General features: G+C 36.4%; 1 protein-coding gene across 2 annotated transcripts; it reads right to left on the reverse strand.

Moving 5' to 3' along the window:
- Positions 1 to 27,778, reverse strand: cers3a (ceramide synthase 3a). Of its 2 annotated transcripts, XM_017478339.3 has the most exons (11): positions 27,603 to 27,778; positions 22,163 to 22,345; positions 20,027 to 20,144; positions 16,439 to 16,557; positions 14,790 to 14,847; positions 8,690 to 8,740; positions 8,042 to 8,134; positions 6,149 to 6,277; positions 5,916 to 6,022; positions 5,621 to 5,774; positions 1 to 1,148 (listed from the first exon to the last, which is right to left on the reverse strand). In XM_017478339.3, exons 2-11 carry the CDS (start codon positions 22,333 to 22,335, stop codon positions 1,026 to 1,028), a joined length of 1,125 nt encoding a protein of 374 aa, XP_017333828.1. In that variant the 5' UTR covers positions 22,336 to 22,345; positions 27,603 to 27,778; the 3' UTR covers positions 1 to 1,025. The 2 variants fall into 2 exon arrangements, with proteins under 2 accessions (XP_017333828.1, XP_053539244.1); XM_053683269.1 differs by lacking the exons at positions 22,163 to 22,345; positions 27,603 to 27,778 and adding an exon at positions 20,417 to 20,492.
- Positions 27,779 to 27,988: the final 210 nt, after the last annotated feature.

Raw genomic sequence — 27,988 nt, forward strand, 5'->3', positions numbered from 1 at the left:
TTTCTTTGATAAAACTTTTTTTTAATTAAAAAAATACTTTAGAGTCAGATTTTCAACTTTCAATGATAAAATCTTTCTTCTGACCATTTTTTTTTATCAAAAGTCAAAGCACACATGCATTGGAATATATTTAACATAAACATAAACATAAACAAAAACAACTACAAGTATATAGTTCAAGTCCAAAAAAAATGACTTCTACTTGTTCTCCATTTGCATTCATTTGTTCTTGGCTGTCTCCTTCACTCTCTCACTTCTCAACAGTAAGTTAAATAAGACTCTTCAAACAAAGACAGCCACAATCAGGCGAGTGGGTGATGATTTACAAATTGCATTTGCACATGTTAAACTAGTTAGAAGTTAGATTCCCTTGCTTGTTAGCAACATTAGCCTTGTTTCTCCTCCATGAAGCTGAACAAGCAAACTTTGAGCATAAACAAGTCTTGGCTGGGATACTACATTCAGTATAATGCTTTTTCTAGAATGCAACTTTTCAATACAAGATCTGGACCTCACAACATGGGATTAGGATTTTGTTTTATAGTGGCTTCAAGCAAGGTAAAAACCAATAGTGATTTCATCTCACTGATGAGAAACAGCAGAGGAACCTCAACAGCATCCAGGTCACTCTGTAGCACTGTGTTCCAATGAACAATAAGGATCAGATTAGGCACAATGATTTTTTTTTTTCCTTTCGGGATCTTTTTTCTTCTTGCTTAGTTTGTGGTTCATGTAGAGAGTGTGGCCACAACGGAGGAGCCAAGGTAATCACTCTCTGTTGGCACTAAGGAAAAGGAAACAAGCACTTGTTTGGGTTTGTACTGTCGACAGATACAAGTGTGTTTCTGGTCAGGTCTCTGGCACTTTCATGGTGGTAATAAATCAGCAGTGTCTTTCATAATCTGAAGCCAGTTGAGGCTGGACACCAAAACAAAAAAAAAACAAAAAAAAAACAACAAAAAAAAACCTTCATTAGGTTCCTTCAGTCATCAGCAACAATAGAAACTGCAGAAGTGTCCGGTTGGTTAGTGATGGTTGGCCCCACAGCCATTGCTGACTTTTGGGTGTCCATCATGGTCCTCAGGCATGCTGTTCTCCCCTTCATCATCTTCCTCTTCTTCATTGTCACTCCTCTCATCTTTAGTTAACTGTCAAGAGAAGTAGGAGAAACTTACAAAAACGTGTACATTTTAACCACTAAAATAATATTTGCTGAATAATACAGGTTTATTTTGCTTATAATGCCCACTAGTCTGAAGCATGTTTACTTAGTCTTAATATGTAGGAACTTGATGAATTCCTCATTGCACTGGATTGCTCTTGCATGTCCTGGCATGATTACCTCAGGGGTTTCAGACTAATTCACACCTCTAGACCCCAATGTCATATATCAGTCTTATGAGATCACATCATGCTGTGTCCCAAACCACATCAGTAAGTCTATGTGAATTACTTGTGTGAATAACTGGATGTGGTATGAAGCATATATTTACAGGGAGCTTTTAAGTGAGATCAACTTCCATTACGAGACTTTAACTTTAGCCTTGTAATTCTAGTGCAAAACTAAAGAAGCAAATTTCTGTCACAAAGCAAGTCTTGGGTAATCAACTACATTTTGGGGTAGGTGGAAAATTGTGTAAATGTTTTCTTATCCAAACTATTCCTATTCCCATCCATCATGTGAAACCGGCCTCAAGTGCACTGTATCAAAACAGCCTTGAGTAATTAACATAAGTGTCTTTTATAAACCAGAATCAGAGAACAATCAGTAACTCCAGCAACATAACTGTATGCAGTTTGATGAACATTCAATCACACCTAATTACCACGTTAAGAGCAACACCCTTTTGGTGCATTTACAAGGTGAAGTCATTCAATTTGGCAAACACTGCCCACTGTAATCGTCAGGGATCAAGCTCCTTGCCAGTACGATCACACACATAATGTTTCACCCATTTCACTGCAGATAGAACAACTGGACAGGGAAACGAACTGGCACTGTTTATTTTAATAGCATCTAGAGAAAGAGACAGAGAGAGCCAAAGAGGGCAAACTGCAGGTCTGGGTAATATCAGACTGACTGAACTGGATGAACTGTAACATAAATACAACAAACACATTGGCTTTATAAAGCACAGGATGGATCGGGTCTGAAAATCCACTACCAAGAACTGAGGTTTTGAAGAACTAATACAAATTCTATTTCTCGTACAAGCTTCTACATTTTTTTAAATTATATGTCAAAACATTGTGTTCTTCTTAATTTAAAAGTATAGAAACATAACGTATAGACCATAATAATAATAATAATAATAATAATAATAATAACCAAGTCAATACATGAGCTATGAATGAAAGACAAATCTAAACTATATTTTAAAAGTATGATGTGATAGTCATTAACTAATAAAAATGTTAATAATCGGCAAATTGCTGTAGTATAAAAGGAATAAATCAGTTAGGGACATGCTGTTATAGGGAAATAAACAACTTTAGGATGGTAAGATTAAGACCACGTCACTCCACCACATCGTTGATTATTTTCCTTAACGTGTATTTAACGTGTATTAGAAGCCATCACCTGTAAGAGGATTACTTATTATACACACTGTAAAATCGGATAGTCCATTTAACTAAAAAATTTGAGGAAACTAATTACCTCAAAATTTTTAAGTTGATAAATCAATTTCTATTAGCCAAATACACTTAAATATAACAAGTTTGAGTTATTTTTTTTTTTTGTTATATTTAAGTGTATTTGGCTTAAAGAAATTGCTTTATCAACTTAAAAATTTTTAGGTAATTAGTTTCCTCCAATTTTTTTGAGTTAAATGATACACTAATATTAACATAACCCTTCATAGCCAGATAAAAAGAGAGACCAATTTAAAATCTACCTGTAAAATGCAAAACCCACTGAGACTTCACAGGTGTGCTTTGTTTTTATAAAGCCAATTCAATCACGCATAATCACAATTTAGTCACGTAAACAGCTTCAGCCCTTTGGATCATTTTAATTTAGGGCATATTCTGTATACAGTTTGGTCCAAAAGTCTGTGACACACATTGAAAATCTGTTTTGTTTGTTTTTATTTATTTATTTCAAATTGGAAATAAACAGAAGGTTTTAGAATTTTTAGATATTTGAAAAACATGTTCATGTTCAAAATCGTGAATATTTTATATCCAAGATTCTGCACTATTTCTAGGTCCTTATTTAAATATAAGTAAATTTGGGATATTGATCATGCTAACTGCTTTTTGTACAAAAGTTCAGATTTTCCTCATGCCTAATCTCTTCTATTGAAGCATGTATTCAGATGACACTCAGATGGATTTGATCTAAATGGATCGTAAGGTTTTGCACAAACATGAAGTCCATGCTAGCTCGAGTGCACCATGTCATTAAAGCAGGAAGGGCAGATATCAAATACACTTCATTGAAGTTGCTGACGATAATATAATTTGTAATGAATGTTGTTATATTAAATTAGAAATGAATGCAAAATAGAAGCATTTTCACTAGTGGTCTCAGAATTTTGCACCCTACTGTTCAGTATATTTGCATTTATTTCCAGTGTTAAAGCTTCATGCGTATCAGTGTAGCTTTGCTTATTTGCCGTGTGCAGGGTGTAATGTCTTGGCTGCTTGACGTGGTGAAACCAGTAATGAGGCAAGCTTCACAGGAAGCAGTTGAATGAATAGAGGTGTTATTTTTTTCAATTGAGCACCAGAAGTGCTAAACAATCTTTCTTTGAAGGTTTTGCACCAACTACCATTTCAAATTAATGCCTATTGTACATAAAAGTTAATGCCTTATATCTTCAGATGCCTTTACACCATTTATTATCAAAAAAAAATCTCAGATTTTGAGAATGCACTACAGATCATTTTTAAAACCTGCAGGGGTAGTTTGAAGAAGCTGTAATGCTTGATTTCACTTTAATTCTGAAGGCATTTGGTAAAACACAGATTCACTTTCAAGCCTACAGGTGATGCCTGTCACGTTGTTAGCAGAGGACTGATTATTAGTGACAGATCATTGTATTCTAAAATTAGCATATCCATTTAATTTCAAAACAGTAATGTACTGGTAGTCCAGAAAAAAATGACCAGTTCTTAACCACCTTGGGCCATATTCAGATTTGGCAAATGAATGCAAATCAAATTCAAAACTGAATGCAGTGAAGGTTATCTACATTCAGACTCGTACTTCTCACGGGCTTCATTACTATAATGAAGCCAGGTTTTGAAGCATTAAATTATTATTATCATTGTGTGCGTGTGTGTGTGTTTGCTTGTATTTCCTCATTTGTAAGTTGTTTTGGATAAATGCATCTGCTAAATGAATAAATTTAAATGTAAATGTGTGTGTGTGTGTGTGTGTGTGTGTGTGTGTGTGTGTGTGTGTGTGTGTGTGTGTGTGTGTGTCAAAATCAGCCTGGTTTAAAACAAGAACTGGTGTTAAACCCAAAAAAAAAACTGGGTGACAGAGAACAGCGAACTGAGCATTACGATTGTATGTTTAATCTGTACTATTATTTTTGCCTCAGATGAGACCCCATTCCTTTATATCAGTTAATAAATAAATCTGATATATACAAAATTTACTAATTGTGATCATTCCAAATAGACTACTTAAATTCTTTGACCATACATGAGATTATTACATGAAAGCTTAGTATAGCCAGATTGGGTTGTTTGATATAACTACACGGTCTCGTTTTGCCTGGAAAAGGGCAGATACAAGACTTAAAATCATTATCAGTTAGTTAATTGCAAATTAAAATTATATGGAAGCTGGAGAGGCCAGTTAAAAGTTCTCATTTTTCCTTCCTCACCATATATGTGCTAATAAAATTTGTTTTTTTTGTTCTTCAAAATAATCCATGCCCCACACAATTAGATATATTTAATTGCAATAGCAATTACATGACCTCATTTTAGTAACTGCAAGAGATAAGGTATTTAGTGATTTTATGCATGTGACTTTTGTATTTTTATAAAACATCTGCATAATCTAATCTTGTTTACATTGAATAATCCTGCCCCTGTGCAGGTTAGAGTTTATGGTGACAGTAAATCCAACATCAGACGAATCCAGGATCATGTAAAATCATCAACAATCTAGTCTGTCTAACTCAGGAATCCAGATGAAGAACACTTGCCAGATATGTCATGCGGTAAGTTTTTTTTTTTTTTTTTTACCAGTTCGGTTTGCTTACTAATGCCAGATGTGCTTTTGCCTTGTCAATCAGGTTATTAGCAAACTGAAAGTGCCAAGGATGTATGGCAGTTACAACTGTCTAACTACAAGGAGTGTGTGAGTGTGTGAGTGTGTAAGTGTGTGTGTGTGTGTGTGTGTGTGTGTGTGTGTGTGTGTGTGTGATGAAATTTGAAACTGGTAACTATAAGCGTCTCTTATTTGCTAGTTACAGTGGACTTGTAGCTCCAGTGCAAAACTTAAAACAATAGTGCAAAAAATAAACCCCAATAATGTCTTACTGAGCACTACATTTGATATAAGGGTAGAAACTGTGCATATTTATTTTTTGCCCAAATCAATGAGATTTTTTGCTTTATGCAGAGCGAGTTTAAAAATTGTATAATAACTACTTACACTTCCAAAGAGAAATTTCTTCACCATGCGGAGGATCAGGTAGGCCCAGAATATGTGCAGCGTCAATAGGATGACAAGTACAGCATTAAAGAAGTAATACCCGAAGAAAACAGGGTAGTAGTCAGGCGGGTAGACCCACGTGCAGTGGATGATCCTGAAACAAAGACAACAGCGACATTTCAGACACTGTAATTGTAAACTGCAATTATATTACATTGTTTATTAAAACAACTGGAATGCACTGACCAACCAGTATTCTCATAACCTCAAACATGAATATAAAGAAGCCTCTTACCAAAATGGAAAGATAACAAGTCTCGTCACCATGAACACAGCAGCGAACAGAACAAAAATGCCATTGCAGGTTTTCTCCCATTTGGCGTAGTTAAATATCTTGGCAGACTGGACAGAAAAAGACATTTCATTGAGAACAAAATTGAGCTACACACTTATACATTCAAGTCAATATAACTATTCAGAGTTTGTGGTGTTTGTGTATAAGGTATTCCATTGAAAAGACTCACTCACCTCTAAAAACACATCAGAGGCATCATGCACGAGCATGACCAATGTTCCTACTCGAATATAGTTTCCACACCAGGAAAACGCCAGCAGCGTCAATGTGGCTAAGTGGTGAATGATCTGCTCCTTGAAGTCCTACAAACATGTTTAAAAACATGCCACAGTTGTTTACTTTTGGTCTCATAGTTAATATGATGTAAACAGAAGCGGTGCACTTCAAAAACCCTTTAGATGGTTTTTGTAGAATTTTGGTTTTTGACATTTTGACATTTTCTATTACATATGCTTAGTACTTATGAAAAACTTTCCTGATTTGAAATTGAAATGCATTATAACATTTTTATAGTCTGCACAGCCAAATCCCCAGTGTTGAATTAACACCTACGGTGCTTATATATGTCCAATTAGACAAATGATCTCTATAAGAGTTAAATCAACACTCTAGGTGTTAATTTAACACTGGGGATTTTACAGTGTGGTTACACCCAAAAGTGAAAACTTCATTTAGTGATTCTACTCACACTGCAGTGCAGGAGCATCGCGGACATTACGACACCTGGTGTCTAATTTCAAACTGAAATGATCAGGCTTATGTCTCTTTCACTATAGCACATAGCTATACAACACCTTGATCAAAGAGTGACATTCACTGTGTGAGGAAATCTCACTTAGCTAGCACGGTTTTAGAGATCTTAAGGCAGACTGACTTAGTCTAAATAAAAAGTTAAATAAAAAGTTCAAAGTAAACTAAAACATTTCCATGTTACTTTGGTGAAAATATTTTATTCTTACTTATAGCTAAGGTGTCAAAGTATTTTGGCCAAAACGTGATTTTTGTTCTTTTTGGCTTTCTTCTTCTTCTTCTTCTTCTTCTTCTTCTTCTTCTTCTTCAATTTGCCAATTGCCAATCAAAGCTGATTGGTTTTCCCAGACCACCACACATATACAGTATGTACCTGCTTGGTTACTTTGCTCATTAAAATACAATAAATTTATTACAGCTGTTATGTCTTCATCACCCAAAATCTCTCTCATAAATACATGCCCAAATCTTCATGTACCTCAAATGACGTCCTTAAGCTACAGTACACAGTATAAATGTTAAATAAGCTAAATCAGGTATATACAATTAGCTACTATTTGTCTAAAATCCTACCAATCTCACCTCATTGTCTTGTGTGCAATGAAATCAAAACCAAACAAAAAGTCTAAGATGGCTGTGCGCATGTTACAGTGTACTGTGTAAAGCTAAAGAATCAAAGTTTATGACTTCATTTGGCATGAGTAGAAAATGATGTAAATTTAAGCTTTTGCTGAACTATTCTTTGAAATTTGTTCAGTGTAGTAGTAAATGCTTCACACAAAAATCTGTGTACTGCTCTAAAGGTTTGCCATCTTAGTCTGGAGGGATTGCTATTGTTCATCAACACAATAAAGCAATCGTAATTAGCTGATCTCTTTTGGATTTTGTACATCATTATTTTTTCTTGTACATCACTATTATTTTTTTATTATTATACTGTTATTCTTTTGCATCTTTCTGCACTACATGTTATATCTGACACTTCCACACTGGAACTGTATTGGTCGGTGCTACACTGTCTCTTACTGTGCCTATTGTCCTGTTTTAGTAGTCACTGTACTGTCTTGTGTTGTTTACACGTTTGCATGCGCACTTTATGTAGAAATGCGTGGGTCTTATTTAGTTCAGTGTCGTCTCATGTGGTTAGTATGTTGTATTATGTAGCACCATGGTCCTGGAGGAACATTGTTTCATTTCACTGTGTACTGTACCAGCTGTATATGGTTGAAATGACAATAAAAGCCACTTGACTTGATTTGATCATCAAATGCAAGAGGGGAACTGTAAGAATAATCAAGGACTTGTTTGAAACTCACTTTTCGTTTCACATCGAACGTGATGCTGAAAAGAAGAGACCAGTAAAAACTCATCTCCAGGATGTAGTACCAGTACTGAGACTCCAACAAGGACTACAAGGAAGAAAATACAGCAATAAGTCATTCTGCCTGCTACTGTTGATATGTATGTGAAATTAAATGAGTATTATTACAACAACAAAACAAAAGACCAGTGCAGCAATAATAATAATAATAATAATAATAATAATAATAATGTGCAATTAACTGAAGTTTAGCACATATGGCCTATTAAAGATAAAGTCCAGCATTAGAGTGGTATTAAGATGGTCAATATTAATGACATCAGTGCACTGGCACCACTTTAGAGTTCACTAAACTACCCCAGGTTCATTCTTTTATCATCATCTAAATATGTTCTGCGATGATGTTGTGTTTGAGCCTGAAGAGGTTTATCATGGAGTTTTTATGAGGAGGTTGTAAATTTGAGTATCACATAAACATTTGCAGAGTTCTGGTTCAGTATTATTAAAATCGTATGTGTTTTGTTCTTATTTGTGCCAGTGATAAGAGCAACCCATATTTATTGGGTGTGAAGTGTGAACGCAGGCACGTTAAAGCCTTAAATTCTCGCAAAAACACAGAAGATTTAAAAAAAAAAACACACACCTGTTTTGGATAAGAATTCCACATTTCTCGTAAATTGTAAAACCAGGGTTTCTAAAAAAGAGAATCAAGACAAGAGAATGAGTGAGTCGTTGGCCACAGTGTGGAGAGGTCTTCTTAAGACTTTGTAGCTTTCATTACTCCTCTTTGTATGCAGTGCAATACAACAAAGATATTATCAAATGTCTGCCCTACCCCGTATGCATTGTTCATGCACAAAAGTACTGAGCATTGAACATCTGAAAACCTTTTAAGACTACAGTAACCAAGAGAGAGCTCTGTTTGTTTTGTCTTTTTAATGAAACGAAATTTTATCATCGCTTTGTACCAAATGCTACAAATTCCTGTCTAGTTAATGTTCAGACATTTTAAGATAAACCGCAAATCTAGAACATATAATATGCTTTCCAACATGATATTTGGTATATTCCAGCAGTCATATGCTGTACACTTCCTGGCTAAAATGTATTACCCATAATGCAATGTGAGTATACATTAGTTCAAGTTGGTTTACAAATTCTATGCACTATGCAAATATTAAGGTTACACCTTCAGCTGTGTAATAAGCAAGTAGTAATACACAATAATATCAGCTGTGCTGTTCTAGGAAAATAATAATAGACCATGTGGTGTGATGTGGTGCGAAATGAATCAGAGTTAAGCTTACCACTCTAAAGTTGATTATTTTCCCATAGCAACATGTCCTGGAGTATTTTATACTTCTAATACTAACATTGTTTTCATTTATTAATGATTTTTAAAAATCCATTTATAGGTACATTTAATACTGTGAAACATTATACTGTATATAGTAGGTATAAATACTCACTGCCTCACCAGGCTCTCTTTTATTCCTCTCTCTTGTAGTTAATAAGATTTGGCTTGTCATCTTACCAGGAAACTGCAAAGCCTCCCAACCTGCTTCCCAACTAACCAATGCCTTCCAAAAACGCTAATCTACGTCTGCTCACAGAAAACTTCAGCATATATATATACGGTTTTGAGGGTAAAGCTCTGTGCAGGACAGTCGAGTCCTTCCATTCCAATCTTGGCAAACCATGGAGCTCGCTTTGTGCACAGGGGCATTGTCATGCTGGAACAGGTTTGGTACGTATGTTATATAGTAGATAAACTGCTAATTAAACACACTAAATAAAAGAAGATAGTAAAAATTTATTGCATTCTCTCTTCTTTGTGATGTAGTATCTATGTACACTGTTCCTAACCATACATATCTATTTGTGTTTCAAGGGCCATATATTCCTTTGTGAAAGGGTTCCTAAGGTTGTAGTCACAAGGTCACTAAATGTCATACTGCAAAACAAAACAAAACACAAATATCTTTTATAAAGGTTTAGTCTGGAACTATGATATTATATGTTCAGTAAATAATATCTGACATAAAAGCATAGATACAAGTGTTAGTCTTCTACAGGAACATAGGATTTGGCTGAAACATAGGGCTATGGGAACCTAGGGTTATTCCTTAGGAAATTCCAATGAGGGAACTTAGGACTCTGCCAACGTAGAGCCTGATAATATAAAGCTGTTAACAAAATTATTGGATACATATGGATGGACCAATTTTCTCAACCATTACTTGTCACTTTATTTAGAAAGAATTCTAATAAAGCATTTTCTTTCAGTCCTTAAAGGGTGTGGAAACATTCTCTATACATCGTTCCATTTTCTGTACTACTTATCCTACACAGGGTTGCGGGGAGGCTGGAGCCTATCTCTGGACAGGGTGCCAACCCATCGCAGGGCACAATTGCACATACACTCACGCACCCATTCACACACTACGGACAATTTAGAGATGCCAGTCAGCCCACAAAGCATGTCTTTGGACTCTTGGAAGAAACTGGAGTACCCAGAGGAAACCGCAGAAACACGGGGAGAACATGCAAACTCCATGTACACAGGAAGGAGGTGGGAATCGAACCCCCAACCCTGGAGATGCTAGGCAAACGTGCTAAACTGTCATGTGATAGAACGGGCAGACAGATGCAGCAAATGCAGGTAGAGGTGTTTATTAAGATTGGGGCAGACAAATCCAAAACATAGGTAAAAATCAGATCCAGTAAACAGACAAAAGGTCAGGTGATCAACAAACAGGAAATCAAAGGCAGGACATTATATAAAAAAACACTTGGCAAAAAGATGTGAATAACAGAAACCCAAGCAGCACAATAAACAGGCTTGGTATAATCACAAACACAAGGAATGGCACATATACTTCACAAAGAGTGAGTGCAATGAGAGTCCTTTTATACTGTGGCAGTGATAGTGCAGTGAATTGGATGCATGTGTGCAAGCGAGAGTGAACGTGTCAATGTGTGAGTGTTCTGGGAATTGCAGTCCATGGCGACCATATTTGTAGGCTACAGTGCAGGCTGGGAAATGGAGTACATGGCTCATGTGAGTAGACCTAACAAATATTCTAAAACATTCTGATTAGTCTAAAATCACTTGCATAAAAACCTCTTGTGAGAAATAACAGCATCAGAAACTTAACAATAAAATTCTAAACTACAAACTTAAATATAAAAACATATATTACACATTGCCATTTTGGAAGTAATTTTTGGTCATTCTTAGTGATTAAATACAGTCCATTTTCCTGTACGATTGTAGTAGCGGTAAATCCAGTCAATCTAGAAATGTCACACTCCTTCCCCCTCTGCCATCTACTGCATTCCAAGAATAAATCACTATAAAGTATTTCCTTATACGCTTTTTGCACCAATTTGCTTTTCATTTCCTGTTTATTCTTTCTTATTTTTCTTTCCATTGCACTTGTTTTACTTGTCATGCATTTCTACTTTTACAATCCTGAAGAATTTATGTGGTCAAGAATTTAAAATGGCATATACAAAAGTCAAGAGCAGAAGATTTCCACTACATTTAAATACATGTTGTATTTATGAAAAGTTAAATATATATGTACCACCAATCACTAAAGCCATCCTTTCCCTTAAATGCTGTAACAATTCAGAAACACTGATATAATAATTGTTACCAAAGCTTCCCACTGTATATAACATGAAGCAATGTCATGTGAAACACTTCGGGAGGGAACTATTATCTCTAATCATTTCTATGGCACTTGAAAACAGTAATAACTATTTCAAATTTGTTTTTAAATAATGGCATACTTTTACACTGCTAAAGGGAAGAAGTATTTTAAAAATGACATTAATCTAGACAAATGGTAATTTCCCTATATTTAACACACTATTGGATGCATTTAGCCAGGCTCTTATTGGGTAAGAAGAAATATTTGTCTCTGAATCTGAAAGCCTCTGAATTTGCTTTTATTTATTTAAACAGAATACAATTTAAGTGAGTAATTAAAGATAATACCTTTTTTTCAGGGCCCTACAGGATCTATCAAACAATCCTGGGATTAGCCAGAGTGATGTTGGCCAACCATGGATGACGCTTAATTTACTTATATTCAGGTCGGCTGGTATAAATGGCCTAGCAGGGATAAGCCCTCCTTTTCTTTCAAGAAACCAATACAATAAACGGGCTTTTGCCATCCACACTGACTTTTGCTTATTTAAAATGGATTATTTTTTACTTTTCTGGAAACAAGAACAATAGCACCACCACTGGTCATAAGTAAAAATACACAAAATGATATGAAACGAGGCTGGGACTGAGTTCTTTCCAGCCCAGACTATAGAGTCATGTAGCCCATCATAGACAATCATGCCAAGTGATTACACATGGTGAAACACCCTAGCTTTGGTGTACATCAGGGCTAATTTATTTAAGCCCAACTTGCAGACACATCTGTTCCATGTCATCAGCAGTCATCGAGAAGATGTACGTAAGTGAAATACAATAGCAGGAGTAATAAGCATGAAGGAGAAGGAGATGGATTACTTTCTTGATCCTTGATTTGTCAAAATGCCTTTGGAGGAGAAACTCGAAGTAAACAGACTAAGCAAACATTGTCTTGTCAAATTACAAATTACACAAATGGACAAACAACAGTGCTACAAGTTTGTGTGGTTTGAATTAAATAACTGGCTAATGTGAGCATAGCTTTTCTGTTCACTGTGCGTGCTATTCAGAAGAGACATGGCATGATTATGGACTTGAAAGACTTATCTGCCTCTCAAAATGCTTGTGTTCTCTTGTGTATGTGTAAGACTTTTATGCTTAATTTTGTAACAGTAAGTCTGAGTTAGGTAGTAAAATTGTAGCCATCCTTTTAATATTGCGACCAGGTAGAACTACATATAGAAATAGGCACTTCTTCACTGACTGCCACCAAGTGTGTTTAGTTGTGAGTTTATTAGAGCTTTGGCTAGATGTATCATAGATCAAGCTCTTGTGAGCATTCAGCGTCCCATATTGGTAGCAATCCTAAACTGGCTAATTGTACCAAACAACATTGACTATACTGATATCTAAGGTTTGCCATCAGATTGTAATTATTGTGATTACTATTAGAACAAACATAGAATATCATCTCTCTCTCTCTCTCTCTCTCTCTCTCTCTCTCTCTCTCGCTCTCTCTCTTTCTCTCTCTTTCGTTCTCTCTCTCTCTCTCTCTATCTCTCTCATTCTCTCTCTCTCTCATTCTCTCTCTCTCTCTGAATCTAAATGTATTATGTGAATACATTATTCTGAATGGCCAGATGTGCTCTGAACAGACATGCTCTAAATGTGTGTGTGTGTGTGTGTGTGTGTGTGTGTGTGTGTGTGTGTGTGTGTGTGTGTGTGTGTGTTTGTTTAGAAAGGTTTGCAGGGCATCTGGTTGAGACTAGAGGTGTGCATTGGGTCTAGAACAATATAAGTCAGTTGGGTTTTTTTTAAGCTTTCATGTAGGGACAATGGAACATATGCGTGAGATATGAAACTTGCAGCAGTTTCAACATTTACAACATCATTAACATGAGCGGTGCATTTAAATCATCCTTAGAAACTGCTTGATCAGGGTTGTGGTGGTTTAAATTAGACTAGTGGTTTGTTTCTATTTTTGGGAAATAGAACCAACTAAGTTTGTGGGTAGGTACAAACAAAAATAATAATTTAAATAAATAAATAACAACAAAACACATCTCTAGTTGAGACCAATTATGAAGTGGAGTGGCTGAGGAACTATTAAAGCCAGAATTCTCAGATGTTGCCAGTGTTGGCATTTCTATATCTGGGTTTTCCTGTGTCCAGGGGGCATAGTAGTAAGGGGCAACACAAAACAAAACAAAACAAAAAAAAACATTTCCGGTTTAGGCCACACCCACTAAGGGTTTAAATGGCATTGTGTTTCACCCCAATAATGTATGTATCCTGTTTCAACAATGACCATATTTCTATGCTCACAATAGCTAGCTTACAATACCGATGCTTACAAAGGTGAGTCACTGGTTAGTTGATAATTCAGCTTTATTTTTGTGTTCCCTCAAACAGAATTCCTTTAAATTAATTGAATAACAGCAACCTAAAGAGCACCAGTGTTGATGCTACAGGTTCATACAGATGCCTTTCTTGTTATCCAGCCATGGTGTTTTTGATTTAGTCACTCAAAAAAAGAAAAGAGCAAACCTGCTGTACAGCTCTATTGTAATTAATATTGCCTACTCAGCGTGGCTCAAGGTCTCTTTCCAGAACCTTCAAACTAACTGTCCCTCAGCGGTGGAATGAACTTCCAAGCTCAATTCAGACCACAGAATCTGTCACTATCTTCAAAAAACAGCTAAAGACCCACCTCTTCCGTGAGTACTTTACTAACCCCTAAAAATGCCAACCCGACATTATCCTTTAAATAAATAAATAAATAAAATTACTCTGCCTCTTATACCTCTACTCTGTGCACTTTGCTTCTCTAGAATTCAATGATAAATCTTGTATGGTAGCACTACTTGAATGAATGAAACTAAATGAATCAATGTGAATGTGAAAGAAATCTCCCTACATTATGTTGTCTATTCAGTACTGCATAAAGCTGCTATGAATCTGGCCTATAATGGATGTCCGACTACAATGAAGTTCATTACCTAACAAGTTTTGCAACAAGTTACACCATCACATTATTGTTGATCTAAAATTATGAACGTTATAATGAGAAGAAGCTAAAAATACTTACATCATGCAGGGCTACAACACCACCAATAAGGGCTCCTAGGTAAAAGACACATCTCCAGCTGTGGAAACCAATGCAGAGAGTCAGTGTGAGGTTTCAGGGGATTGTGATTGAAGATGAATTTAATATAGATACTGTAGCATGCAACTCTTCAAGAAGTGAACCATTCAAACTTATTAAAACATCCACTAAAATCACAGGCTCAAAAAGATCAAGTCTGTCCCCAGTCACTGGAGAAGTAGTTTTTTCTCTCTCCTTCAAGAGATGCAATTTAACTCTACATCAGGGACATGAAGAAAAGATTCATTTCTTTAAGGGCTCTTCCCATGGTAAGACACTTCAACAGCAGTGGACATAAAATGAATTATATGTCTTTTAGCATTGCTAGTTGTTTGCTACTGAAGAAACTTAAGGAAAGAACTGCAGCAGTAAATAATCCACAAGTTTTCGTTGCGGTGATTCCATGACTAGGATGCCATTTAACCCATGTAACTCTTTACTTTTTGAATCATTTTTGAATCATGTTGAATCTATGAAAACACACATTATGTCATGTCAATGCCGGGACTGACACTAAACTCCAACTCCCAGAGTATGGTGTGGCCTACAAATATGGTCTCCAACGACTTCAGCTCACAGCCATCACGGACACTCTCATGTTCAGGTTCACCTAACTACTCATTGCACTCACCTGGACTCAATCATTTATACACACTGCACTCAAGCACCCTCACTGCACCTTTACTTTGCAAGGTACTGTATATCTATGTGTTCTTTTGATGCAGTCGTTACCAACAAGTTTTACTTTTCAGAATACAAACATCGGTATGCGTTTAGCTAGTATGTGGATGTTGAAACAAATGACATGTATTGAATATAACAGAGACACCACACAAACGTGATCATACATTCAGCTGCAGATGTATTTCCTCATTGTTTGCACATCATATATACCTATTCATCTGTCCTCAGCTCCACTGAGGTTTAATCTGACAGCCATATTGTTCTAGTTAAAACTACAGACTTTCCTGTATTGAAACATGTTTATCTTATTCATGTGTCTCAATCAGTATTAAAAAACAATGATACATTATCGGAAGATTTAGAGAACTATTTTAAGTGTCCTTAATAACTTCAATGTCATCTGTATATTATCTAAGTCGGAATGGCTGTCTTTTAATATTATCCTGAGCTGACAGGCAAGCAAATGTCCCACCTACTTTATGGAAGAACAACATTAGTGACACTTTAATAAAAATAAGTTAATAATGGGAACTGTATAATCACTTTGATAATCAGCTACTACAAAATCACCTGAGGTATAAGACACTTGAGATAGTCACTTGAGCCTCATCATCAATTACTTGACTAATCTCTGTTCACACTAACAGTGTTGCTGAAATAATCACTGATTTATTCAATCACAAGAGCATTGTAGACATTTTGTCAGCTGGAATCAGATCGCAAGCTGAATTGATTATGTCTGTTTCGCTATGGCATATGGCTATCCAGCAACTTAATCAAAGCGTGACATTCACTCTGTGAGGAAATCTCACTTATCTAGCAAGGTTTTTAGATATCTTTAGACAGACTGTCATTTTTGGCTGTTTGGCAGAAGCCACACATATAGCACTCAACGGTGTTGGACTTACCTAGCCTCTCTGAACTTTTTCAGGACCCCTGGACGCTCCTGGTTGCGTCTCCTCCTGAACCAGTGCTCCACCTGTCTATTGGAGATGCTACATTTTTTTGACAGTCCTTGAATATCTGCCTGGAAACAAAACGAGAGATCGCACTAACTCTTAGTATAGAGATACAGTCACATAGATGCCACACACTACTGGGTTTTGTATAATAATGTGTTACAAATACACTATATGGTCAAAAGTTTGCAGACCATTACACACATATGTGGTTCTTCTCCAAACCGTTGCCACAAAGCTGGAAGCACACAATTGTATACGATGTATTTGTATGCTGTAGCATTATGATTTCCATTCAATGGAACTAAGAGGCCCAAACATCTTCCAGCATGATTAGTCCCCTGTACACAAAGTGAAATCTATGAAGACATGGTTTGCCAAGAATGGAGTGAAAGAACTCAACCCCACTGAACACCATTGGGGTGAACTGTAACGCAGACTGTGCACCAAGTTTCCTCACTTGACATTGGTGCCCAACTTCATTAATTCTCCTGTGGCTGAATGAGCAAATTCCCACAGCCACGCTCCAAAATCCAGTGGAAAGTGTTTCCAGAAGAGTGGAGGCTATAATAACAGCAACTCTGTGTTAATGCCCATAGTTTTGGAATGGGCACATATGTGTCCACATACTTTTGGCCATATAGTGTGTGCATTGTGTGTGTGTGTGTGTGTGGGTGGGTGGGTGTGTGTGTGTATGTGTGTGTGTTACACATACAATTTATGTGCATTTTAATGGGTTGTATGGGATGTATAATACCATTTTTTATCCATTATGGTAAGACACTACAGAGGAATAGGGTAATTTAAATAAAATAATTTTAAAAAATAGCTAGAACAATCAACGTTTGCTAGTTGATTTGCTGATCTTCTTACATGAGATTTTTTTTGTATTGGCACTTTTGTGAAAATGTATTTATGCAAATAATGCTTGTCTGATTCAATATGCATATATATTTTTACAGATCTAGCCTTTTTACATTACAATGAAAATGTCACTGTTATTTCAGTTTGAAGAGCCCTCAAGAGAATGTTTCAAGAAAATAGCACTCGCTGATATAAAAAAAAAAACACTCTATGCCATTTTCTCAGTATATAAAATCTAATAAATCCAACAATTCTTCTGTAAAGTATGTATAATGTGTAGAAATCTTGATCTGAAAAACAATGATTTTGAAAGTCGCTTTGGATAAAAAGCGTCTGCTAAGTGAATAAATGAAAGAAATGTTTTAATGTGTTTCCACTCTAGTTAGTGTAGTTATAAGGCTTGCAAAGGAAATTTGCATGTTCATTACATCATAATGACACATAAATTTAAATTATATTCAGGGATACATATATGATTATGATGTGATTGTGCCAAGTGGGAAGAGTGTATACCTTCTTTAAAGTTGTTAAGTTTAAATTAATGTATTTCATGGACAAAAACACTGAAATAAACTTTTTTTTTTCTGTTGAACTATGATAATCAAATTTTATAGTCACAATTTATCCAAAAATGTAAAATAAATAAATAAAATAAAATAAAATAAATAAAGAATCATAGATGTAACCAAAATGGTCATTTCCACCTGCAGTATCTTGCCATAAAAAGCGTCACAATACCACGCACATTTTTCCGTCGCCTGATGTAGATATTGGAGGGTCTGGGTGTGTTAAGTGAAAAGCTTAAGTCAGCCTAATGGTGTCACTGGAATTTGAAACATGTGCACTATGTTTCAAATCAGTGCTTAAGATCAAACTTCATTGTTCCTTTGACTTTGATAAGAGCAAGATTGAACAACTAAGGACATACAGTAGGGTCCAAAAGTGAGGTTTCACGCTTTCACCCAGGTTTGTTGATGATGGAGTGGCTGGCTGCCTTATGTCCCAAGGTGCCTCGTGTCTGTGTTCCCTTCTGGCACGCCCTTTTAGTTATGCTGTCATGGCTAGTCTTGCCGGAGTCCCTGCTTGCACTCATGCAAAGTACATTGTCCTTAACCATTATGGGACAATAAGCAAACCTAATAATCCCGCCCTGTCTTTCCCTCTCTCTCTCTCTTTCTGTCGAGCTACATGTACCAGTGATCCTGACCCCTTCTTCTCTCCGGACCTGCCTGATCCATCCTGATCCAACTTCTGGTTGGAATTCTCATCAATTGGAAGTTACATGCTGCTGCTGAAGATGGTAGAGCCTAAAGATCATTGAGACTGCTGAGGATGGTACCATTTAAAAACCATAAGATGGCTTTGGAACTCAATTCATATGAATAGTTATGCTATGATGGTTTAGAACTACAATTGCTACAATAGTTTTAGTACTGCAATTGCCACAAACAGTTTTGCTCTCAAGTCTCCATCAGTGAACAGTGGATAAATTCAACAAAACAGACTTCATGCATTATTTAGCCATGCAGTATTAGCACATTTATAGAAAGAATTTATTTATAATTGCACTATCCAGAGTCACCCAGGTTAGGATTGGTTCCCTTTTGAGTCTGGTTCCTCTCAAGGTTTCTTCCTCATGTCGTCTCGGAGTTTTTCCTTGCCATCGTTGCCTCTAACTTGCTCATTAGGGATAAATTCATACATTTAAAATCTATATCCTGAATTTATATATTTCCATAAAGCTGCTTTGGGACAATGTCCATTTCAAAAGCGCTATACAAATAAAACTGAATTGAATTAAAAGCCTGAGACCACATTGAAAATCTGGGATTTTATTTATTTATTTATTTATTTATTTTTTGTTTTAAACTAGTAATAAATTATTTAAACAAAATAAAGTAAATGTTAAATATCTGGAATATTTAATATTTAGGATTCTGCACTATTTCTATGTCCCTATTTAAATGTAAGCAAATTTGTGCTATTGACCATGTTAACTGCTTTGTACAAAAGATCCTAATGCCTAATCTCTTCTATTGAAGCATGTGTTCAGACGACACTCCGATGGATTTGATCTAAAATGGATCGCAAGGTTTTGCACAAACATGTGGAGTCCATGCCAGCTCGAGTGCACACTGTCATTAAAGCAAACAGGTGACGTACCAAATACTTACGTAGAAACTCTGAAATGTATATATTTCAAAGATATTTGAAATGTTTCAAAGATTCTACTTTTCACTTAAGCTGATGTCAATAATCTAATCTATAATGAAAATTGATGTTTTCAATTAGAAAAGAATGCAAAACAGAAGCATTTCTGATGTTATTCTGTGTCAACAACAACATCAGACGTTTAGCAAGACAACAGAGAACGCAGCACCCAGATTTTGTTGCAAATTCATATTCTGTATACAAACACATTTTACATATTTATACAGAAAAAAAAACACAAAGTAGCACTAACGTGTTATTACTGACACAAAATTCCACCCAGTGCAACTCTCAGACTTTTTTAACATGCTTATTCTATTATTGCTCAGCCACACCTCAACTGACTTGTCTGGGAATCTTGACGTTAATAATCATTTTGGGTATAAGTGATGAATATGAAGAACTCTGGTATGCTTTTAAGAAATAGATTGACAGTTACTGTGGAAACTATATGTGCTTTACCTGTCCTGGGGTTTTGGAACAGGAGGTGAAATAATGCTCCAGGATAGGATTGTACTGGACTTTCCGTCTGTTCTTCTCTGTGACACCTAAGGCGGTTGCGAACGGCGTGGCTATAAACCTGAAAAGGAACATCATTTGTGTTACAAAAGAGCTCACTGAATGACAATATGATATCATGCTGTTGTACCTGTGGTCCGAGCTGTAACTACCCTAAAGTGGATTATTTCTTAGTAGCATCACATCCTGAAGTGTTTTACTACTTTTTTACCACCACAATTTGGCAACATTTTTAAAAAAATTATTAAAGAACGACATACTTTTTAACCATTTATAATTGCATTTAATGTTGTGGAACATCCACAAAGCAAGTCAGTTCTTGTTATCACTTACATTAAAGCCGCTATAAACAGCGGTTCCTTCATCGGTCTCTCCCTTTTTCTTTCTCTTGAAATTAATAATACAAAAAAAATGCAGATTGTCATGTTACTGAGGAAGCACAATGTGCGATGCTCCCCTTTCCTGTGTCATAAAAGTTACAGCTTTACCTCTGACTGTTACTTTGTTACTGTTACTGTGCTCCCAAAATGCTAAATGTACATCTTGTTAAAGGAAATTTCACCATATCGGCAATTATAACTGTATGCAATACAATTTGCAATACAAATCATTGTGTACATTTGTACTATAGAAACAGCATGAGTGCATTAATATAAACATGTGATTTACGGTGCAGCCGGCACTACTGTCTGAATTATGGAAAATTAATCAACACCTTCTGACCAAACATGTTTTGTAAGCAGTCGCTTAGAGCCCCTGGACCACCAGGAGGTCACATGATTTGCAAACAGATTATGCAAACAAATCACTTTGCTATTATTTGGTGTAGGAGTTTATGAATCAAGTTAATGTAACTAATGTCAGAAGAACACGAAGAAGCTGCGATCATGAAGAGTTCATGATGATCTATCTGGGGCATAAAAATGCAAAAAAAAAAAAAAAAAGAAAGAAAAAAAAGAAAGAAAAAAAAGAAAAGAAGAAGAGGAAGAGCAATGAACCTAAAACACTAGTAAGAAACAAATGGTAATTAATTGTATTTAGTCAGTTTTTCTGTTTTCTTGCTTCCACTAGTTGATGTGTAATGGAAAAGGTTAGTTGCTAACTATTAGCTAGTATCTGGAGTAACAAGGCCAGCTCATATTAAGTTGCTATTAGCTATGCCACTAACAGTTAATATACTACTAACAGTAAAGTGTTCACTTTCAGAAATATAATCAATGCTCAGGTGGTCGAAATGTCAATCACATACAGTTCTCTTCAGAATTATAGCAACTCAAATATCACAACCAATGAAGAAATCATTTTCCTGAGTTCAAATCTTTCATGCTACAACACTAGCTAACAAGCGAAGCTGCGCTTATTATAAGTTCGGGCTATCACATGGAAGAAAAACAGCAGGTTTACACTGGTCAATATAATTGATTGACCTTTCACAACACTGTGCTTCCCCTATGTGGTGAAGTGCTAGCTATCATCCACCACGCTAACAATTCCTTTAGCAACTGAAGCAACATTACTTCAGAATGTTATAATTAATATATATATATATATATATATATATATATATATATATATATATATATATATATATATATATATATATATATATATAGCAATATGTTTAAACATACTTTCTGATGTGTTTTGGTCCATCCCCACATTGTTAAAAATATTAATAAAATATAGCTGAATGAATATCAGAGCTAGTATGTATTGGGGTATCAGGAAGCAGTTTGGTGATTTAGTGTGGTTTATCAGTGTAGTAAGTTTTAGTAATGAAATTAGTAAAATGGGTAAATTATTGTGAAACAGTCTTAGTGTAATGAGCTGTGCATTTCAGGTAAATGTGCTTAGTGGAAACTTTATTGTGGTTAGAGAGAATGTTTCTTCATCAGCTCACATTTTTCATTTGCATAAGCTTGGCAAAAGTAAACATTGCAACACATCTTGTCTCGAACTTTGCACGTTCAGCCTTTCTTGTTTAGCTTGTCAGTGAAAGCTGAAATTGCACATTATCCTTAAAACATAATTTACTTTTTCTGAAATTGTCTGTTTGTCATCTGGTTGCTTTCAGCTCACCTTTCAAAGACGTAGCGCACTATGAGGAAACCTACTGAGTAAGGCAAGGTTATGTACAAGTCAGACACTTTGGCGTAGACCCGGCCATCCTTGTCTTCTAGATCTGCCCATGTCAGGTTGACCGGCAGCCAGAGGCGGTCCCACCAGAACCATTCGCAGATGGTCCCAATCATCCCTCCCACTCTGGAGGGAAAAACAATTGCATTAATATCTGTCCATGGGAGCAGATTCCACACATGCATTATGCATCAGATAGAATTAGCATTTTAGCTAGTAGCACCAGTAGTTGGTCTTTGGTGACTGTTACAAAGAGAAAGTGGAAAGTGCCTCGAATACTGATGTGATCAGATGTTTCTAGACAAAAGCTCAGGTATTCATAAGCACACAGAGACAAGCTACTATTTTCCAATCAATGACTAGTCCATCTGCTTATATGCTCAGTTTTCCTCTCTGTCTGATGCATTAATGAGAAGGAACCACCACAGGAACATCACTAAGCATATATTATTTGAGTTGTGGACCATTCTCAGCACAACACTGACACTGACATGGCAATATGGATGACACTGGTACAAGTGCTGAAGTTTTTTAAATATCTGAATGTCACTGTTTGGTTGAGAAGCAGTCTACCAATGAAAAAATATCTAGCTAACAGCAGTGGTGTGATCATAAAGAAGAGTATTTAACGGAGCACCTACAAAGTGCACCAAAAAGGTTAGTATGTGTAAAATAAAGTGGCTAGGAAGCACACACAGTGTATAAACTCTATGGCAATACTGTAAAGGCTGTGAATTATAATACTATAAATATACGACTATTTCTACCCACAGAATCACAATCACAATAGCTGTGGTTCTTCTGTTCATCCTACAGCTACACAACACTGCTGAATGCTTGAATCTTATTGGTCAGCAAGTGTTGTTTAATTTTCTCTAACAGTAGCTCTGACAGTAGTGACGGCTATATTTCAAATCACAGGTTTATATTAATACGGTTGTTCTTATATGCTACAGTTTACACTCCTGGACAAAAAAGGGGCCAAGCCCAAAATGACAAAATATTAAACTTTTAATGGTCTTAACAACAAATTATTGGTCAGGAAATTAACAAGAATTAAACAAATAGATAAAGTGACCCAGTATGGGATAGCTTTTTCCTTTGATTTCTTGAAATGTTTAAGCCTTGTGGGTAAACCTACAGACAGCTTTTTGTTTTTTATTTTATTTTTACTTTATTTTAATTTTGTACACCCAGACATGTGTTAGATTGAATTTTACATCAAACATTTCAAATCATCAAGATTTTACCTTTGCGTACAATAAGACTATATAAGTGAATTCACCCCCAAACACCCCCCCCCCCCCCAAACAGTTCACTGCAGGAAAAGTAAACGAGCAAATAGGAGGTGTCAAGAGTGCATTTGTTTAATTCCTACTCATATTCTGACCAATGGTTTGTTGCTAAGACCATTAAAAGTGTAATATTTTGCCATATTATTACAACCCCAATTCAGAGAAAACTGTTGGGAAAATACTGATAATATGGAAAATACTAATAAATACAAAGAGGAGTAATTTGCAAATGTACTTTTACTTAAATTTAAACAATTTTTAAACAAAAAACATATAACTGCAAGGTTGTTGATGTTTTACCTAATCAACTGCATAGTTTTTTGAAGGTAAAAGTTTCTTTTGAAATTGATGCATGCAACACATTCCAAAAAAGTTGGGACAGGAACAATTTAGGACTAATAGCGATGTGACAAGTTGAAATAAGAAGGGGATGTGAAACAGGTGAGGTAATCGTCTAATTATGGTATATAAGGAGCCTTCAAAAAAGGTCCTAGTCCTTCAAGAGCATGGATGGGTCAAGGCTCACCAATCTGCCAACTACATTCCCCAAAGACAAACCGGTAGGATTTGGGGCATTTCACCTTCTACAGTGCACAATATAATTAAAGTTTCAAGGAATCCAGTCAAATCTCAATGCGTAAAGAGCAAGGCCCAAAACCACTTCTGAATGCACGTGATCTCCGATCCCTCAGACGTTACTGTCTTAAAAACCGTCATGAGTCTGTAATGGATATCTGACATGGGCTTTGGAATACTTTGGTAAACCTTTATCAGTCAACACCATTCGCCGCTGCATCCACAGATGCAAGTTAAGGCAGAAAGGAGAAGCGAAGGAGAAGCGCCGCTGACTTCTCTGGGCTCGGTCTTATCTGAGATGAACAGTAGCACAGTGGAATCGTGTTTTGTGGTCCGACGAGTCAACATTTCAAATAGTTTTTGGAAAAAACAGTTGTTTTGTTCTATGGGCCAAAAAGGAAAAGGACCATCCAAGCTGTTATCAGCGTCAGGTAGAAAGCCAGCGTCTGTCATGGTATGGGGGTGTGTCAGTGCCCATGGCATGGGTAACTTGCACATCTGTGAGTGCATCATTAATGCAGAAAGATATGTACACATTTTGGAACAGCATACGCTGCCATCCAGAGCAGGACAACGCCAAACCACATTCTGCCCGGATTACAAGCGCATGGTTGCATAAGCAGAGAGCGCGGGTGCTAGCATGGCCTGACTGCAGTCCTGACCTGTCTCAGATTGAGAATGTGTGGTGCATTATGAAGTGCAAAATAAGGCAATGAAGCCCTGTACAATTACGCAGGTGAAGAAATGCATAATGGATGAATGGGGGAAAATTTCACTTGCTAAACTTAACCAACTGGTGTCTTCAGTCAGCGACCAAACACTTAATACGTGTTATTAAAAGAAAAGGTGTTATACGTGTTATTACACAGTGGTAAACAGTCGACTGTCCCAACTTTTTTGGAGTCTGTTGTAGCCATCAGATTTGAGATGAGTGTATATTTTCAAAAATAAATTAAATTAACAAAGTAAAACATCAAATAATTTGTTAATAATGTGTTTTCAATATAGTACAGGGTGAACTGAATTTTCAAATGACTCTTTTTGTTAGTTTTTTTTTGCATTTTCCGTACTGTCCCAACTTTTTCAGAATTGGGGTTGTAAATAATAATAATAATAACAATAATAATAATAATAATAATAATAATAATAATAACCTAGAGCTAATAATAAACTAATTAAAAAAACATGTTGTTACTTAACAACAAAAGTGATACATAACCGTCTCTAAGGAGATGTTTATTTAACATTTATGGAAGTAATATCCAGTGTTAGCACTTTCTAACAGTCGTGTAAAGGTTTTCCACCATGGGTAAGTCTTCACAACAGAGGACTTTATATGGTTTACATGACAAGCGGTGGGTTGTTTTTTTTTTTTTGCCTTTTTAACTTCAAAAACAGAGGTGCTGGTGAGTGAATGACTATTCATAGCTGTTATGATATAAGTGATACCTAGAACAAACTCTTTTTGCTGACTTTCCACAATAAATAAATGTCACTCACTAATTAATTAAAAATTCAAATCACTTTGCTGTGGTATAAGAGGAATACAAAACAATGGGATGTGCTGTTACAGAAAAATAATCAACTAACTAACAATCAAGTAACAGTGACTCTGTTTCACATTGCTCTGCATCACACCACCCTACTGTTCATTATTTTCCTATAACAGTAAACCCTATCATGTTTTATTCCTTACATGTTTGTATCATTGTTAACTCTTGTACCACGCTTGTATTGGAGTCACTTGTGAGTCACTTTGTATAAAACGTCCACCAAATGCAAATTTAAATGCAAGCAGAAATGTATAGATCTACAGCCTCAAGTTTGGGAGTTCCTTATTATTTCCAGTGTAAATATTTGGACTAACTCACCTGCGCCTGTTTTCCCTTGCAATGAACTCACAGCATGGATCCTAGCAACTGCCTAGAGGCATGATAATCAGGCTGGGGCTCTGAAGGAGTTAATATTCCTATAGTTCCCGGTTTTGGGTCAAAACTAAAAGGTCTCAAAATGTTATCAAAGGCAACACCTTCTCAGAAGCCGCTGACCACAAAACAGCTTTGCTGCAGAGCAAAACAGCATAGATGGGGGCAATGCAGGCTGTCCTGAGGCAGAACTATAAGCACAGATCATCACACAAACGTAAACACACCTGCTTCCACCATGCTCGCTTAGTAACGGTGCCAACTCCTAAGTGCATTTACGTGTGTTTTGGGAGGTTCAAAACTCAGTCTGTTTAATACACCTAGGTGTGTTGATGTCACTATGAATAGTAAAGTCGGTTCTGCAATTGTACACCGATTCCACACCGACACTAATTATAGCTGAAAGCATGTGAATCTTCAAAAGAAGCCAGCCCCATTCCACTGGTAGGACAGGAAGACCAGATAGCGTACTAACACATGCTTGGTATTTCACCAAATGAATCATCTGTAGAAAACACAAGGTCATGAGGTCATGATTCGCCATATGACCTCACTCACGTGTAATCAGAGAGAAGAATAATTAACAATAGAACATCCCCAACAAACACAAAACACCCAGAGGAATGTGATTCCTCTTTTCTCAGATCAAAAGATGTTTGATTGCACCTCATGGAACAACCTATTGACGTATTTGTCTGCCCACAGTTCTCAGAGCAAAGAGCGTGAACTACGTAAACAGAGTCAGCTCCACGTGTACACATGTGGGTCAACCTTATCTCCCTCCCTCCCTTTTAGTCACCATCATCCTGACAGCCCTTCTGCCTTGAACTCTGGTAGGGTATCTTAGTGATAAGCAGCCCTGATGAACACGATGAGGTGTAGCTATGCATGACAATGGCTACAGTTTAAGCGAACCGTTTCTGATAACACAAGCCATGCAAGCCGTTAAAGCAATTCTCACACTCACACTCAAAAAGGTACTGCATTTAAATGTAAGATATAAAAGCACAACAAATCTGTATGTTCTTGGAAAAAGAAACCCATTGTGGGATTTGTTATAAATCTGTGTATTACTAAACTACAGGCTAAGGACAAAATGTAGCTTCTTGTTGACCCATGTGAGTTCAGATATTACTTTTGCCCTTTGGTGCCAAATTGTTTCCAGGAGAACCCGATGAACACACACATTGCTCTGTAAGGAGGTATTAAAGCTGGCTGAGAATGCTATAATTAAATCCTGTAAAGGAGGAATTGTATTGGAGTTGCCATGAGAGAAGGTGTTAACACCTCTAACATTGAGTAAGAAGCACTCACTGAGAGTGAGGAAGAAAAAGGAAGAAAAATGCACTCAAATATCAAGTATCGTGCAATATCCAGGAAGTAAGTTTCAAAGTAAAAAAGAAAAAAAAAAGTTCCCCAGAACTCACCCCATCAAAATGAAACAACTTCTGTGTATTTAAAAAGAGACAGAGAAAAAAATCTCACAATCTACCTTTGAGGCCATTTCTCCACTAGAAGAAAAAGTGTCAAATCTAAGTGTACAAGGTGAGAGAAATGCAGCTTTAAATATACGAGGGCCACCCTTACCTGCCTGAGCAGACGTCGCAGTCTTCTCCCGGCTCTTCACTTCAGAGTGTGTGTGTGTGTGAGTGTGTGTGGAAAGCCGAGGCGCTAGGTAAACTGAGCATGACAGCAGAGCGCAGCACCCAGCAAACTAAAATGCTCTTTGTTTAGAATTCCTCATAGGCACACCCAGCTTAGTTCCAACACACTGACTTTCTTCCTCTCCCTCCCTCTGCTCCTCCTCCCTTCTCTACCTTCCCCAGGTAAGCGAGGATTCGTCAGCTGACTGACACACTCTGCTGCAGCAAAAATAAATAAATAAAAAAAATGCAGTGCCCAAAAGACTCATCTGGATTGAGACTAGAGTGCAGTTTACACCTCTGTATCTTTTGATCTCTATATTTTTTTTT

Source organism: Ictalurus punctatus, chromosome 10 (genome assembly GCF_001660625.3).
Source record: "Ictalurus punctatus breed USDA103 chromosome 10, Coco_2.0, whole genome shotgun sequence".
Taxonomy (NCBI): Eukaryota; Metazoa; Chordata; class Actinopteri; order Siluriformes; family Ictaluridae; genus Ictalurus; species Ictalurus punctatus.